The sequence below is a fragment of the Lingula anatina genome, chromosome 9 (assembly GCF_051362555.1).
Source record: "Lingula anatina isolate TDL-2025a chromosome 9, LinAna3.0, whole genome shotgun sequence".
Lineage (NCBI taxonomy): Eukaryota > Metazoa > Brachiopoda > Lingulata > Lingulida > Lingulidae > Lingula > Lingula anatina.
In genome coordinates, this window is record NC_141775.1 from 5880356 (window position 1) to 5895187 (window position 14832).

The following is a 14832-nucleotide window of genomic DNA, read 5'->3' on the forward strand; positions in this document are numbered from 1 at the left end:
TTCTGAGAACTGATCCTGCCAAAATGTCTGTAGTTACTCAGGCTACACAGCAGCAACTTTGGTGTTTCACTCTAAATCTTATGTGTTTGCCTTTTTAACACCGCTGATAAGGACAAGCGCACTTCTGAATAGAGGGAAAAACTATGCCAAACAGAGGCTCGCCAGGGGTAAATGTGATTCTTGAGTCATTTTTTCTATTCAATTAATAAACCTAAATTTATGGTTTTGAATTTTGCCTGTTCTTGTTAACTATTTACAGACAAAAGCTAAAAGTGTGTTCCTATTATAACTGTGTGAAAGTAATAAAAAACAGTGTTTTGATTGAAATTAAGGTAGTAAACATGGACATAAATAAAAAAGAATGGAGTACTCGGGCAAAAAATCTTTATTTGAAAATAAAACCAATTCCACAGTTTTATTTTAAAATATATTTAGATGACATTTACATATTTGTGAAAAGGAATCACTTAACCCAATATATGAAAACTGTCTGAGAATGCACTGGGCGTGTAAGAATGAAGCTGTAAATTTCTATGTCCCCCTCCTCTCAGCCCCTAAAACTACTCTCCAAACACATTGTGCAACCCTCTCTTTTTCAATGCCTCTATTTGCCTACATTATCTCTCTGCTAAATTATCTACACCTTGCGAATTGTGCTTTACTTTCATCAGAGAATAAAATAGTAAATGATTGGTATGTACACAAAACATTGGTTTGAATTCAGTCTCTCTATTATAGTCTAATCAAGAGTCAATCTGTCAACCAAAAGCCATAATATGTCAACTTGGTAATAATAAATTACTTTATGGCTTTTCTGCATACAACACTTGTCAAGTGAATTGTCTACGAACTCTGATTTCAATCCATTGAAATTTTGTGTACTTTGTAACTGTAAAATTTACAAATAAATTCCGGTTAACAATCACATGGAATGCACTTTATTCACACAGGATTTATATATCAAATTCAGTAAATCAATTAATGTTAGCACAACTCAAAAACAACAAATGAATACAGTTTGAAAAAAGATAAACTAGTAGTAAAGCATTCAAGGATGGGACGGAGCAAAAACCTAAACATAAAGATGAATTGAATTTATTAAAAACAGACTGAATCAAATAAAGCATGAACTGGTCTCTATTTTCTCCTTTTTAAAGGCCACAGTTAACGGTTTTTACACAAAACAAAAAAATATTGTTTCTAAAATCTAAAATAGCAGTATTATTATCTGTGTTATTATCATTATCTATGCCTTAAAATTTCAAGGACAGTAGATTTTGTCCATGCTATTAGTCTACAGATCCTATACCCCATGAAAAAAGTATTATAGACAATGTTATGTAAATACTCAAGAGTTCATTTTCATTGCTTCTTTTTTATTCCATTAATTTTGTACACAGGAATACTGATCTTCTAAATGACATAACAAGCACTGACAAATTGGGTAACAAGAACAAATATCAATCTAATTGGCACAATGAGAGCTGTGATGAATAATTGAGCAAGTTAATTGAAATGGAGGTATTGCTATTGATTTGCTATGAGAAGGAAGTTAGCACTGGCACTTTACAATGACTGAAAACTTATAATGAACACCTCATTGTCAATTTAGGGAAAGTAAATGGAAATGTCTTGCTTTTTTCTACCTTGCTGGATTCATCCCTTCTCTCAATTTTGATAAAGGACATAACTGATATCAATTTCTTTTTGAAACACTGTTTCTCTCTCTTCCTTTCTCTCTCCCTCTCTCTCTGTGCATTTTCCCCTCTCTTTCTCTTTCAGATGTATACACAGATACAGACTACACATTAACTCTCCATTAAGAACTTCATTCTAGCTTCAGCTTTACTCTTCCTCCCTTCCCCTTTCCCCTGTCCTCTCCCTCCCCCCTCCTCTCACTCAACCTTTCCTCCCAGTCATTCCCCCTCCTCCTCCCCCTCCCTCACCCCTTCCTACCAATCGTTCCCCGTCCTCCTCCTACTTCTCCCCCTTCCTCCCAGTCATTCCCCCTCCTCCTCCCCCTCCCTCACCCCTTCCTACCAATCGTTCCCCGTCCTCCTCCTACTTCTCCCCCTTCCTCCCAGTCATTCCCCCTCCTCCTCCCCCTCCCTCACCCCTTCCTACCAATCGTTCCCCGTCCTCCTCCTACTCCTCCCCCTTCCTCCCAGTCATTCCCCCTCCTCCTCCTCCTTCCTTCACTCCTTCCTCCCATTCATTCCTCCTCCTCTTAACTTCACTCCTTCCTCCCATTCATTCCTCCTCCTTTTTCCTTCACTCCTTCCTCCCATTCATTCCTCCTCCTCTTTCCTTCACTCCTTCCTCCCATTTATTCCTCCTCCTCCTCCTCCCCCTCCTCCTCCCCCTCCTCTCACACTCACCTGTCTCCTGAGGTATGGCCACCACCTTGTAGGCAGCAGAACCATCAGGTCTGAAAAATAATTTTAAAAAAAACAATCCACAAATTTCAAGCAACTCAGTTATTTAATTATTTTATCTTTTTTTTTAGTTTCATTATTCCTTGTCACCCACAAAAACACTGCTGCATGTCACATATTTTTAAAATATAAATCATCCTTTTTAGGAATTGTGTACTTTGGAAATTCCTCCTCTTGCAATAACAATTGAATAATTCAAACAGTCCACTTAAAATACACTAAATATCCAGACAAAATAATTAGTGAGAAAAAAAACATACAAGTTTAAGGGGACATGAATTCAATTTAGACTGAATAGGCAGTAGTGGCAAATTTGCAGCAACTCTGTAATAAAATCTTTGCAATCTATAGGTATGTTTCAACCCTTATGAGCTGACCATGGCCTAGAGAGAATAAGTAGTAAGTATGTAGTAGGTATGTTCAGTGTAATGAACCCAACATGTGTATTACAACAATTTTTACTATTATAATTCCATGTATTCTACCCACCTGGCCATTCCTTGAATAGTTATACCCATTATGGAGGCTTAAACCAAGTCCTCTTACTCCAGTGATATCGGTGTACTCCAATCTCTTATTTTTTAGAGAATAAGTATTTATATGGACATTGCTTCGTGTCCGCACTCTAAGTTATGTGTATCATTATGGATAGGAATAATATAATAGTATTGATATCATCCTTTGGTGAATATCTATTTATAAGCTCAACAGTGCTAATGTATCATTGTTTTTAAATATCCCAATTGAAAATAAACTTGATTTATCTTGACAGCTTATGAGGTGTCCATTTTTTTAAATTAAGGCCAGTGCCTATTATTCTTAATACATTCCAAATCCAATATAAACTTTCAAAATCTGATTGAAAGTTTTTCATTGGTTCTTACCACAAACAAAACAGCTGTTAATACATATTACTCTCAGACACAAGCCACAGTATGTTTTCTAACTTATTTTCACACCTGTAATTCTGGCATTGTTTTCTAGCTTTCTGTAGAATCCCATACAGGTATTTTGAAAATGACAGTGCTTTGTGATCAGCCACAGAATAATAAGAAGTCTCCAGAACTGGCTGTAATGAGGACTATGACCGTCCTGCTGACTCAAAGTGATTCCAGTGATTTACAACTTTAAAAATCCAGACTGGTGGTCCTTGCTCATCTTGGCTATCTGATTACAATTCAAAAATGTTCAGGCAAAATGGCTGCTGTAATCTCCAAAGTTTCCAGGATGGTAATTCACATCAACATTATATCACAGCAGCTATAATGTCCACACTGTATAGTCTTTAGGCTGACTGAGGTGCAAATCCATTTAATCACACCAATAAAATTGGATTTAAAAAAGTCAATTTTTCCCAGGATGACTTCATGAGCAGTAAAATGGTTAATTGCTGCCCCAACCCTTAATTGGCTTATCATGGAATACAAAAAATGTCATTGGAGCAAAATAAACATAGCTTGTGTTTTTATCATTATTACTCTTCATGACACTAACTCAACAAAAACGTTAAGTATGATTTTTAGATATATCTGCCCTCTTAAAAGAGTGGATTAAATTCATATCAAGACAATCTCTCTTCCAGTAGCCATGCAGTTAAATGCCCCTAATGTCAACAGTAAATCAGGTAAACAAGATCAATAATATTTATTGATAAGTTTGGACCAGATCAATACAAGAAACCGTGTGCCTATTGTGAACTATGGGATCAGTCAGCTCATTCAAGTGAATGAATGATATGAACAAAGACCCTGTTGCGTGTTGGTGGGGGGGGGGGGGGGGGGGGGGGGGGGAGGGGGGGGGAGGGGGGGGGAAGGGGTAGTGATGAAAGGGCATACATTGAACATGATCGTGGCTATATATACTGTACATTATTACCTACATTGTGTAACAGATAGGCGGTACACCATTCTCAGATTTGCCTATGTTTACTTGGTAGCTTACAATTCCGGAATACACGAAAATATAAATCTTTACTGAGAGAGAGAGAATGAGGGAGAGTGGGGACAGAGAAAGAGAGAGAGAGGGGCGGGGAGGGAGAGTGGGTGGAGAAAGAGAAAGAGAGGGAACGTCCATATTTCACTCACCCACTATTGCAAATATCCATCTCGATTAAAAAACCTCAGATTTCTACACTCTACACAAATTTCCCCAAGAGGACGGGAAAAGAGTCTGTTACTCCTCAATTTAGCGTGGCTTGTCGCCCGTCAACCCGGAAGTGATGTTGAAAGTCCCGCCAACATTCACGATATCTCTCGAGATCATCATTTTTTTTTTTTTTTACCTTACTTATTTATTTATTTATTCCATTTACTTTATGATATATAAAAACTGATACTGCTTCTGAATGGGATTAACGCGAATAAAACGCTATATACATGTAAGAATGAAACTATCCTAAAATGTTGTTAATTACAGCGTAACTACAATTATTTGTACCATTACCTTTTGAATATCTCTGGCTTGTTACAGTGGACTTGTTATATCTTTGCCTGGTTTTTTAACATTTCTTTGAAGTGTTCATAATGCTTTAATATTCTGAGAGCACAAATAAAGACACACTGTTTGTTTAATATTTGTTTACTGATTGGTATACCAACAAAATGCATAAAATGACCTTAAATAAATTTGGTAATATGCAGCATATCTGACAGCATTCCTTTACTTAAGCAGTATTTTTTTTTTCGCCCTCTCGCACCGATTTCGGGGTCCCCAGAGGATGTCATCCATAACAATAAAAGAAGTGTGGCCTAACGAAAAAGTCAGAATCTAACAGACATGACGTAGCTATACCAAAGTACATGTACAACCGTAGTGTGGACTTTCCTCCAAAAATTACTTCCTATCGGATTTTCTGCTACTCAAATACCTGACTTGTCCCTGCACTTGGAGTCGATGTTTTCTCCTTTTTTATTTTTTGTCTTTTTTAATCACTTCTTGACGTGTAAATCCAAATGGCCAGCCACCTTGACCAACATGTTTTCCTGTACATTTCGAAAGTTTAAATCTTTTTTCCACAGTAAAAGTGAAAGAAACATTTCAAATGCCAATTGAAGTGTGCGCTAAAAATGCATCGTTTCTAGAAGGGGCCGTAGCGATAGTCCGAAGGTTCAATAGTCCGAAGGTTCATTGGTCCGAAGGTTCTATAGTGAACATTCGGACCAATGAACCCTTGATTAAAAAATCGATGAAAATGTTACCACTTTTCGGACCAATGAACCTTCGGACCAATGAACCTTCGGACTATCGAGACGCCCCCTTCTAGAACGCATCAGTTTACTCAGAAATGATGGACGCCATGTTCCGATATGTGCAGTTTACAATTTCAAACATACAAGGTCTAAATACAAGCCTGAATGTAATCGAATTACAGTTCTTACCATCAAAGAATATCCTTTATGTCGTCAACTAACAAATAAAAATCAACAGAACTCACGAGTACAAATATTCCACAGTTACCAATACTGCAAACGTTGTCTCATTCTCTATAATATAAAAAGGCACATGTGTGAAAAACTGAGCATAAATACCATATTTCTAAAGCTCACAGTTTATTACATGTGCAAAACATACGAAATAGTTATATATCATATAAAATTAATATTAATATAATTAACACATTACTTATACACCAATGATCGACGAGGGAAAATTCCAATCAACCTTAAAGCTGAACTTTTCCTCAAAAGAAAGTCTATATTCTTAATTATGAATGACGGAGATGAATTATACAAATAAATGAAATTACGAGCAATAAAATCTGCGTAGGTCCGAAACCAGCGTATCGCCATTCTACAGTGCTATCATGAACTTTAACGACAGGCTACAAGGTCATAGACCACTACATGATGTCACAAAATTCTAGATGACGTCAACAACTTTACATGTGATGCTGGAAGGTATCATTCACCCTGGCTTGAAAATGATAGGTTTGCATTTGATGAACCGAATCCTAATTTTTTTTGGTGTTGTATCCATGGAGTCCACCTGCACGACACTTGGATGATGCATGTAAATGCGTTAAAGAGATCGTTCTTCCACCTTCAAAATGATAGGTTTTCCTGGACGATTTGGTTTGTCTTTTCTCGTTGTTATTTCAGTCTGAAAATAAAGGTTATGAATACTCGTTAAAGTATTAATATAATCAAGCAGCAGGCCCGTAGCCAGGGGGGGTTCGGGGGGTTCAAAAGAACCCCCCTTTTTGCTGGAAAAAGGTCCACTCTATGTAAAATTTGACCTACGTACATGGGGATTATATGGTAAAAGGTCTACTTTTTCAGAAAAAGAACCCCCCCCCCCCTTTGAAATAGCTGGCTACGGGCCTGAGCAGTATGTTTTGTGACATGCCAAAACATATCAGGACTCATCCGAAATAAATTTATATAAGGTCGCAGCTATATATTTAAGCAAATTTTTATATCATTTTTACTCGCCACCTCAAACAAAATTAACTCTTTTTATACTGCCAAAGGATATGATAGACACATCAACAAGGAGGAAAACACTTTAAATGAGCAGATGAAAAGTTGGCAACAATTTTATATGATCAGGGTTATAAGGGGGAAATTAGCCACTTGAAGCTGCGGCGACCATCATCTAGGTTTTATTATTCCTCATTAAATGTAATCGGCACATCAAACCACACCAATCAATTCAGTATATCTCTGTCGACAGGTGTCACTACATGTTTCACCTACCGGTGTTTCGTCACAGGTTTTGATGGTAAAACGCTGCAGTATTTTCACTAGGGCTATCTTCATCTCAAGCTTAGCCAGTCGCATACCAATACAATTTCGCGGTCCCATACCAAACCCCAAGAAAGCGAACTGGTGCCGTCTGGCTATGGCGTCCGGTGTAAACCTGGCAAAATGAGAAATTAGGATGTGCTGGACATGAACCAATTTGAAACATGGCGGGCAGCATTTTCCATAAAAAACTTACTTTCACTGTAGTAACGTACACATACGAATGTTAAACACGGCTCATTCTGCTTGAACCCCACCCCCACTCGCACCCCAGCCCCTCTGAATTTTGTGCCGCTCAATGTTAAAAGGGGCTTATTTAAGGAAATAACTGTTCCAAATAATGTGGTGGCGTGTGTGGGCGATAAAACTATGACAAATCTATGTATAATTTTTAAAATTTCAGCCGTCGACTTTTCAGGCTAAAAGACTTGATTCTGGAGATTCTTAATTGATAGTTGCTTATATTCTTTGTTTCATCCTCTACATCCAATGCAATTTAAAACAAGGTCTTTGGCCAAAGATTTAAGGGGGATTCTTTTTGTGAAAAATGGACCTTTTTGCCATAACGGGTGAGAAAATAGATCAATTATTGACTCGGAACATAGTATTCTTAACCAATAGGGCAGTTCGAAACCCCTTAACCCCGTTGGCCCGTACCGTGAGCCTCAAAACCAACATTTGTACCTTTCAGGATCGAATTTGTCCGGGTCGAGCCAGTAGTCCGGGTGTCTGTGTATGGTCTTGATTGGGATAACACACGTGGTTCCCTTGGGTATCTTTAATCCACGCACCACCACGTCCTCCGTGGCTACCCGGTCTACCCTGGTAAGAGGGACGGGATAATTAATTTTTATTCTTACATACAGGTATATTGTGTTACACGGGCAAAGCGATACGCATTGTATACAGGTTAAACCATTTCTTTTTAATATTTGGTTAAGCAAAGTCTAATACACTTGAACACGTCAGTCGCAGGGCTATTAAGGCGTATTTTAACATGTGGTCGAAATGGTTTAAAGGTATGGCCAGGTATTTCCTATTACTTTGACTTCAAGATATTGTTTGAAGAAGTTCTTAGTTAGTTGTTAGTTGAAATTGCTTTGCACATTCTACCGGCAGAGATGTCCACAAGTAAGAGCGCATTCTGAACAGCACACTAACAGATCCTCGGATCAAATATGGCCGACTCACTTGGATGCTTGTTGCGCAATCTATTCAGTCCCTAATCATGAATTAAGAGGCAAGCTTTTGAAGGTCGCCATATTTGATCCGTGGATCTGTTAGTCCGTATTTCTGAATGCGCTCTAAGTGTTTCAGTTCCATGAGCTGAAGTAATGCAGATAATTAAGTTATATTTTGAAAGGGGCTTGACTGAGTGTTCTTACCTGACGCCTGGAGGATAGAGTCTCAGGGTCTCTAAGATCACCTGTTCCAGGTAACCGAGGTTTTTAACACTTTCGTACGTTGGATCACCCTGAATAAAGCAAAGAATAATTGCGCGTCAAATGCATATAATTACATCAATATTTCTGGCGGGCAAATTGAACTAGGGCTACTGCACTGCACAGGTTGACTTTTCTTAAAGAAAGATTAGGTAAAGTATCAAACGGTATATCTGCAGCACAATAAACTTTATAATTCGTGAATAATCTCTCTCTCCCTCTCTCTCTCCCTCTTTATACCCCTTGTAGTTGCTCGTCTATCTCGCTGCGCAGCTTGTCTTGCACGTGCGGATGCGTTGCCAAGAAATACGAGGCAAAGGTCAGAGTCAGGGAAGTGGTGTCATAACCAGCCACAAGGAACAGAATTTCATTGGCTGCCATCTCGGCGCGTGTTAACGCTAAAATTTCAACAAATGCACACGTTATCACTGTGTGCAGCACATTACGTACAGCAAGACGCCAAGACCAATATGTTCCACAAAAATTACATGAAAGCTAACACCATGGCTGGATTCAACGTAGAGACTAACAAGCATATGTTTCTTTGTGTGCTTCTTATGATTGTTTTTTATGAATATTGCTTGAATATTGCACAAGCTGTGACGACTTTTTCTGTGACGACTTAATTGGAACCAGGTCATTTATCAAATGTGTGTGATGTGCGTGTTTGCCTTTTTTCATGTAGTTAACACATAAAGGTACAAAGTATATTCACCCTTTTTCTTCCATTTCCCAACTTCCAGTTCGTCTTCGGACAATTCCGACTTCTGTATGCTCATGTTGTGAGAGTTCAACAGGAGTTGTACAAGGTCAGCATAATTCTAAACATCCAAATTAGATAGATTACCTTTAGCAAAATGAAAAAAGTTTGCAGCAAATATGCTGTAAACTATACGAACTGCGACAAGCAGTCTCAAGGAACAGGGTTTTGCAAAAAAGAAAAATTGTATCGCTGCAAATTTGCAGCAAAATTCCAAGAGCATCTTAAGTTTGTTGCTAGTTTGTAAGAAAGTATTCAGACCTCATTTGCATGGTAAAATACCTTCTTGCCAATATCAGCACATTTGCTGCACAATTTTCATTTTCTTACGGGTAACCGTTAAGGTAATATGATTATACATGTATATAGATGGACACAAAAATCATATTTGGTTTTGATGAAATTCATTAACGAACTAACCAAGACGATTACACCATAGTTAGGCCTACGTGTACTTAAAGAACAAATACGAAGAGAAAACAAAATGAGATAAACTAACTATTAGTAAATATTCACGACCATTCCAATACCTTTTCACTGAGGTTAAGTGCTCTCTCTTTCTCCAATCGGTCAAGAATGTTAACGAAGAAGTTCATTGTCCTGACAAACGTCACATTGAAAAATACAAATACTGGCTTGAGAAACCTCATCAGGTACGGGAAGAAAGCTATAAAGATAGAAGGAAGAAAAATATAAAGATAGAAAAATAAAACACGAAAAAACAAATCAATAGATAAGGGTCATCCTACAAAAAGTGAACATTCGAATCATGTTGGTAACATTTTGTGCAATATTTGCATAATTTTGACTCGCTATTTATACTGTAGCACCATTCAATATGAAAAGAAATTACGAGTGATCAAATATTACTTTTACGATGGCGTTCAACGTTACGGTGAAAATCGAAAAAGGCGTCAAAACAAGTATGTCCGTCTATTATAAGACAAATAGACAATTTTTGAAAATTTTATGAACTAAGTTAGAGGTTTCCAAGGCCGAAAGTGTTATAGAACAAACATGCTACTTCGACACTGAGCTAGACCCTTCTCACATCGTACAGGACAGTGTTATAATGACACAGCAGTTTGACAGACCCTTACGCGTAATTACGCAACGGGAATGTTTACCCTCTTTCCCAAGTCCTAGTAGTAAAGAATCAAACAAAATTAATACGGATTGCGTGACAGAGAGTCCCCAATGATAGAGAACCCGTCCCATTCATTTGTACAGGTAAGCCGCGCCCTAGATTTTGACCCATTTAGGTTTGGCAAACCCTAACCATAATAACTAAAGGGAGGGTGGACTTTCTGTTTCACGGACCGTCTATTTACGCCGTCTTTAGCGCGGGGTCTCTGTTTGTGCGACTCTCTCCTGCTGCAAGTTTTTAAGTTGTCAGTCTCTCAAACCATACCGCTCAGTGACTAGAGGTCAAAGATGGAAATGTCCTCACGTAATATGAGAATGACGGGACTATGCAGGGACGGCTCCATCAGCTCCTTGGCGTTTTTTATAAAAGGGTGGTTCGGGTTGCCCTGGGCGTCCAGCTGGAGGCCAAAGCTAGTGCTGGCTATCACGTCCATTGTATAGGGATCGAACATCCTGGAACAAGACAGGTCCCCATTACGCCTTAAGTCCAGTAGTTTTTTTTCTCTAATGTTTCATCGCATTGGATATATGGTTTCAATATATCATTGTAAGAAATGGTGAGCTAAATCTCAGATGAATCATCGCAGTTTTCTGTTTAAAAAATCAATTTGAAATGTATCTTATATGTCATTATACTACAAGAGACAATTGACTCGATAAAAAGCAGTTGGATAGAAATGGTTTAGAGTGAATTATGCCATAACGCCTTTTATCTCGTAACATAACAACACTTTACAATATAATTTCTACCTCTTAATATCAATGTCTTCGTCACCCTGAGCTTTTTTCTTCAGATTTTGGACAAGTCTGTCAGCGCATGCAAGGATCAGTGCTTCCATCTTTAAAAAGGGCACCAATGGAAATTATATAAAATTCAAAAGAACCGATAAGTCTTTATCAGAAGTGGAGTGGTCATTTATTCTCAAAAATTTTCGCTGAATCTCTGTGAGGAAATGTCAGCAGATAACCAATTAACTTGAACCCACAGCACAAAAAATGTACACAGAATTAGCCAAAGGAAGATCCGTGAAAATATATATAGTGACAAAATCTTCCTGCGGTCCCTGAACTAGTAGAGGATAATAACTTATAAAGCGAAAATCACAATAATTACAGAAATTCTTTTATGCTTTAAGAGGATTAATTTATGATGCGTTTTAGTTCTTTTACCACTCTTAATATTACACGTTTAATTCAACTTTAGGTTATAATAATAATAATAATAATAAGCAGTAGTAGTAGTATTTACCTGTTTTAACTTTCCAGAGCTAAATGCCGGGGTGATGGTGCTTCGCATTTGTTTCCAGTGTTCTCCCTTAGAAAACGTTAGAGACTGGTTAAAAGGCTCAAACATCGGGGCTGGGTCCTCCTAGAGAATAAACTTATATCTTGGTATCTCTCTCTCTCTCTCTCTCTCTCTCTCTCTCTGAGTGTGTATGTATGTGTGTGTCATTAATGTGACACAATGTTCTAATACAAAAGGACTAAACATACCTACATTGTATATTCTTTTAAAATCTTTGCTACTCACAGTCATCATATAATTTAACGTGCCCTTGATAATCATTGTATAACTCCAACATATCACTGTTAAAAGTGTTGTTTGAAATGGAATAAAATCTCCAAACTTTAGTAGAAACATCGGAAATGAGCCAAAACTTACATTTCTGTCCGTGAAAGAACTGGCCCGTCTAACCATGATTTCCTTTAAAATGTCCAGGTCGGCCACAAGGATATCTCCAATACGCCCGCTACCGTTGATGCTACAATCATATCATCATACCTTAGCTTATATAAAGGATTCATCAATTTTTTTGCCCACTTTACATTTTCTTTATATCTTAAAATAGCTTTTTTCTTCACAATTAAAACTCTTTTTCGATACAATTTGAGGAATGATTTAAAGGAATAGAATCGTTTCATTAAAATGTTGAAATAAACAAACAACGCATATTATATTTTTACGAATGATAGGCATCAATTTGTTATTCAGTGATATCTAAAACATGTTACTATAAAACAAAGGAAATGAGGAGTGACTTACGCTACAAGTTTACCATATTTTTGCACCATGGCAGCATCGAATCCAATCAAACCCTATAAAAACACAAGCGATAACACTGAATTCATCGATATTACGTTAAAGATTTAATTGCGAAATCTGAACTTAAAATGCATACTGTATACGCACGGTCAAATTGAGATACCTTACATAAACCTGCTTATGGAGGTGTAATCAAGGAAAATATCTTATTTAAGCAATGAAATAATGGATCCAGCTATTACCAAATTAATGAATACAGCCACCAGAAAAATAATGAGAACAGTCACTCTTATGCAATCATCCCACAAAAATCGTCCCCACTATCAGAGCTACCAAATGTATAGGCACGCAACGGTTAAAAAGTATACATAGTGTAAGTACTCTTGAATAAGTATGAAAATATCGGTCGGGGTATAAACGTGTTTGATAGTTTCAACTCGTTGTCATCGTCACTAAAATACATGTACACTATAACTCGAGGTCTTTTTCACCGTTGTACGATCCTCGCTGTAAACAAAACCCCAGTGAACCCATAAAAAAAAACAAAGTCGGACTTTACCTTATTGATGACTTCCAGGGTGTTACCAAGGACTGGTAGCGGAGTGGGTCCGGGAAGATTGAATTTTCTCCTGTTATCATATACCCAATAGGTGTAGCTGAAAAATATTACACCTTCAAAGTTATTGTTACCTAAATGCCCTTCAAGACCCATACTTTTCTTTTTGGTCGATAAAGGACTATATTTACAAATGAAAAACAAACGAGCATGATTACAAACCCCATCCCATACGCCTTTGCATACCAAAATGTTGCACATCATTTGCTTCATTTCTTTATTTGGCTCTAGTATAGCGAAATAAATTATCAATTACAGAAAACCAACAGGTACCCTCTACCTACATGTAGCGGAGCAAAAAGGAATTTCCGCTAGATATTCACTGAGATTTCCTTGATTACACTGTGAAAATTTACTAAACATCAATGGAAATCATTAGAGTTTTAAAACTCAAAAACGATTTTTTCAGGAATGGATAGGGTTTACCTTGGCAATTAATAAAGAATTACTTAGAAATTAAATTCCAGGAAATACAGTGCAGGTTGACTTTTCTTTACACTGTTAACATGTTTTTCGTCTATTTGCATTAGCACTTTTGGTCCCGTTACATTGTCATGTATTAAAATCTGACACTTTCTAAATTGCGTTCTCAGTTTGTTTTACGTCTGTTTTACGCCTACTCGAGCGATCGCCGTCCTGTCCTTGGCGTACTTAAAAACGGCAGTGCTTACTCTAGATTTCTTTTTATCTAGCTATTACAAGTGGGTCAAATTGAAAACACATTGCTGTGTTAAAGTAATATATGCAGACACTAGTGGTCGGGACAATAGCACAAATACTGTACCTTCAATAAAAACTGCGACCTGTATTTTTGCAATTCAGTCGCAATCGTTATGATTTCAATCAACCCATCATATTATTCTATAAGCAATACAACTAATGCATATGTGGACATGCTAGCATATGCCTCGAAGAATCAGTCTCCATAGCGCTATACCCTGATACCATTGTGCCTCGTTCAATTCACTTACATTATGATGAACGTCACCGCTAAGACCACCAGTGACAACCAGGTGGGCGGGGCCAGCCAGCCTATGGACGCACTAGCCTCCATCTTATTGCGGGAAGGCGACTACAGGTCTAGAAGTAATAAAGCCCGTGCCTCACTTTAAAGGCTAGCACGACGGTATTGCACCACCAGAGGAAACTGGGTCAGGTGCACGCGAGATGACCCACTCCACGGAGTCTAAGCCTAGCGGTTAAAGGTGACTGTGATAACGACAATTATTGCTCAATAGCACGTAAGGTAAATTATTGGCGCAACTTATAAGGATTATAGAACTTGTAAATGTAATGTTAATTAGTTATAGATATAATTTTTATATTAGAATTAGAACTGGTCACATTACCTAATTATGCATAAATCTGTTGGCCTTTTTATACATTTTTTGATTGAATCAGTATATTATTTTGATGAACATGTTACTATATGGGACATATTCAAAAGAAAATTATTATGAAAATTAATAGTATGTTGAAACTAGAAAAGCACTCCGCAGACCTCCGCCAAGGCAGCAAAGTCTCCACCCAATGCTGTTTCACCCTAAATTTTCATTCTATAATGATTAAGTTTTTTTATTATTGATTGATTATTGATAATTGATCCCGATCACCACCAAAAACTAATCACTTCTAAGTTAACCCATT

At 37.5% G+C, this 14832-nt stretch overlaps 2 protein-coding genes across 2 annotated transcripts in view; both read right to left on the reverse strand.

The window, feature by feature from the left end:
• The window catches only part of LOC106158258 (pleckstrin homology domain-containing family G member 5), an 85105-nt gene extending 80431 nt beyond the window's left edge, over positions 1-4674 (reverse strand). Inside the window, exons 1-2 of the mRNA XM_086996353.1 lie at positions 4520-4674; positions 2379-2428 (exon numbers count right to left, since the gene is read on the reverse strand). Coding sequence (XP_086852479.1) covers positions 2379-2428; positions 4520-4539 — 70 coding nt within the window. The 5' untranslated portion in view covers positions 4540-4674. The remainder of the gene's footprint in view (positions 1-2378; positions 2429-4519) is intronic.
• A 1023-nt stretch (positions 4675-5697) lies between these two features.
• On the reverse strand, positions 5698-14320 carry LOC106167166 (cytochrome P450 3A5). Its single transcript, XM_086996099.1, has 14 exons — positions 14157-14320; positions 13129-13225; positions 12570-12622; positions 12189-12288; positions 11775-11894; positions 11276-11364; positions 10830-10978; positions 9910-10046; positions 9335-9440; positions 8860-9017; positions 8563-8651; positions 7862-7999; positions 7130-7292; positions 5698-6533 (listed from the first exon to the last, which is right to left on the reverse strand). Exons 1-14 carry the CDS (start codon positions 14237-14239, stop codon positions 6453-6455), a joined length of 1563 nt encoding a protein of 520 aa, XP_086852225.1. The 5' UTR covers positions 14240-14320; the 3' UTR covers positions 5698-6452.
• Between the last annotated feature and the right edge of the window lie 512 nt (positions 14321-14832).

Coding starts and splice junctions, on each gene's coding strand:
- LOC106167166 (XM_086996099.1), bottom strand. CDS start 14,239: ATGGAGGCTAGTGCGTCCATAGGCTGGCTGGCCCCGCCCACCTGGTTG. Junction 10,979..11,275: donor GAAGACATTGATATTAAGAG/GTAGAAATTATA, acceptor GTCTTGTTCCAG/GATGTTCGATCCCTATACAA. Junction 10,047..10,829: donor TCCCGTCATTCTCATATTAC/GTGAGGACATTT, acceptor CTATCTTTATAG/CTTTCTTCCCGTACCTGATG.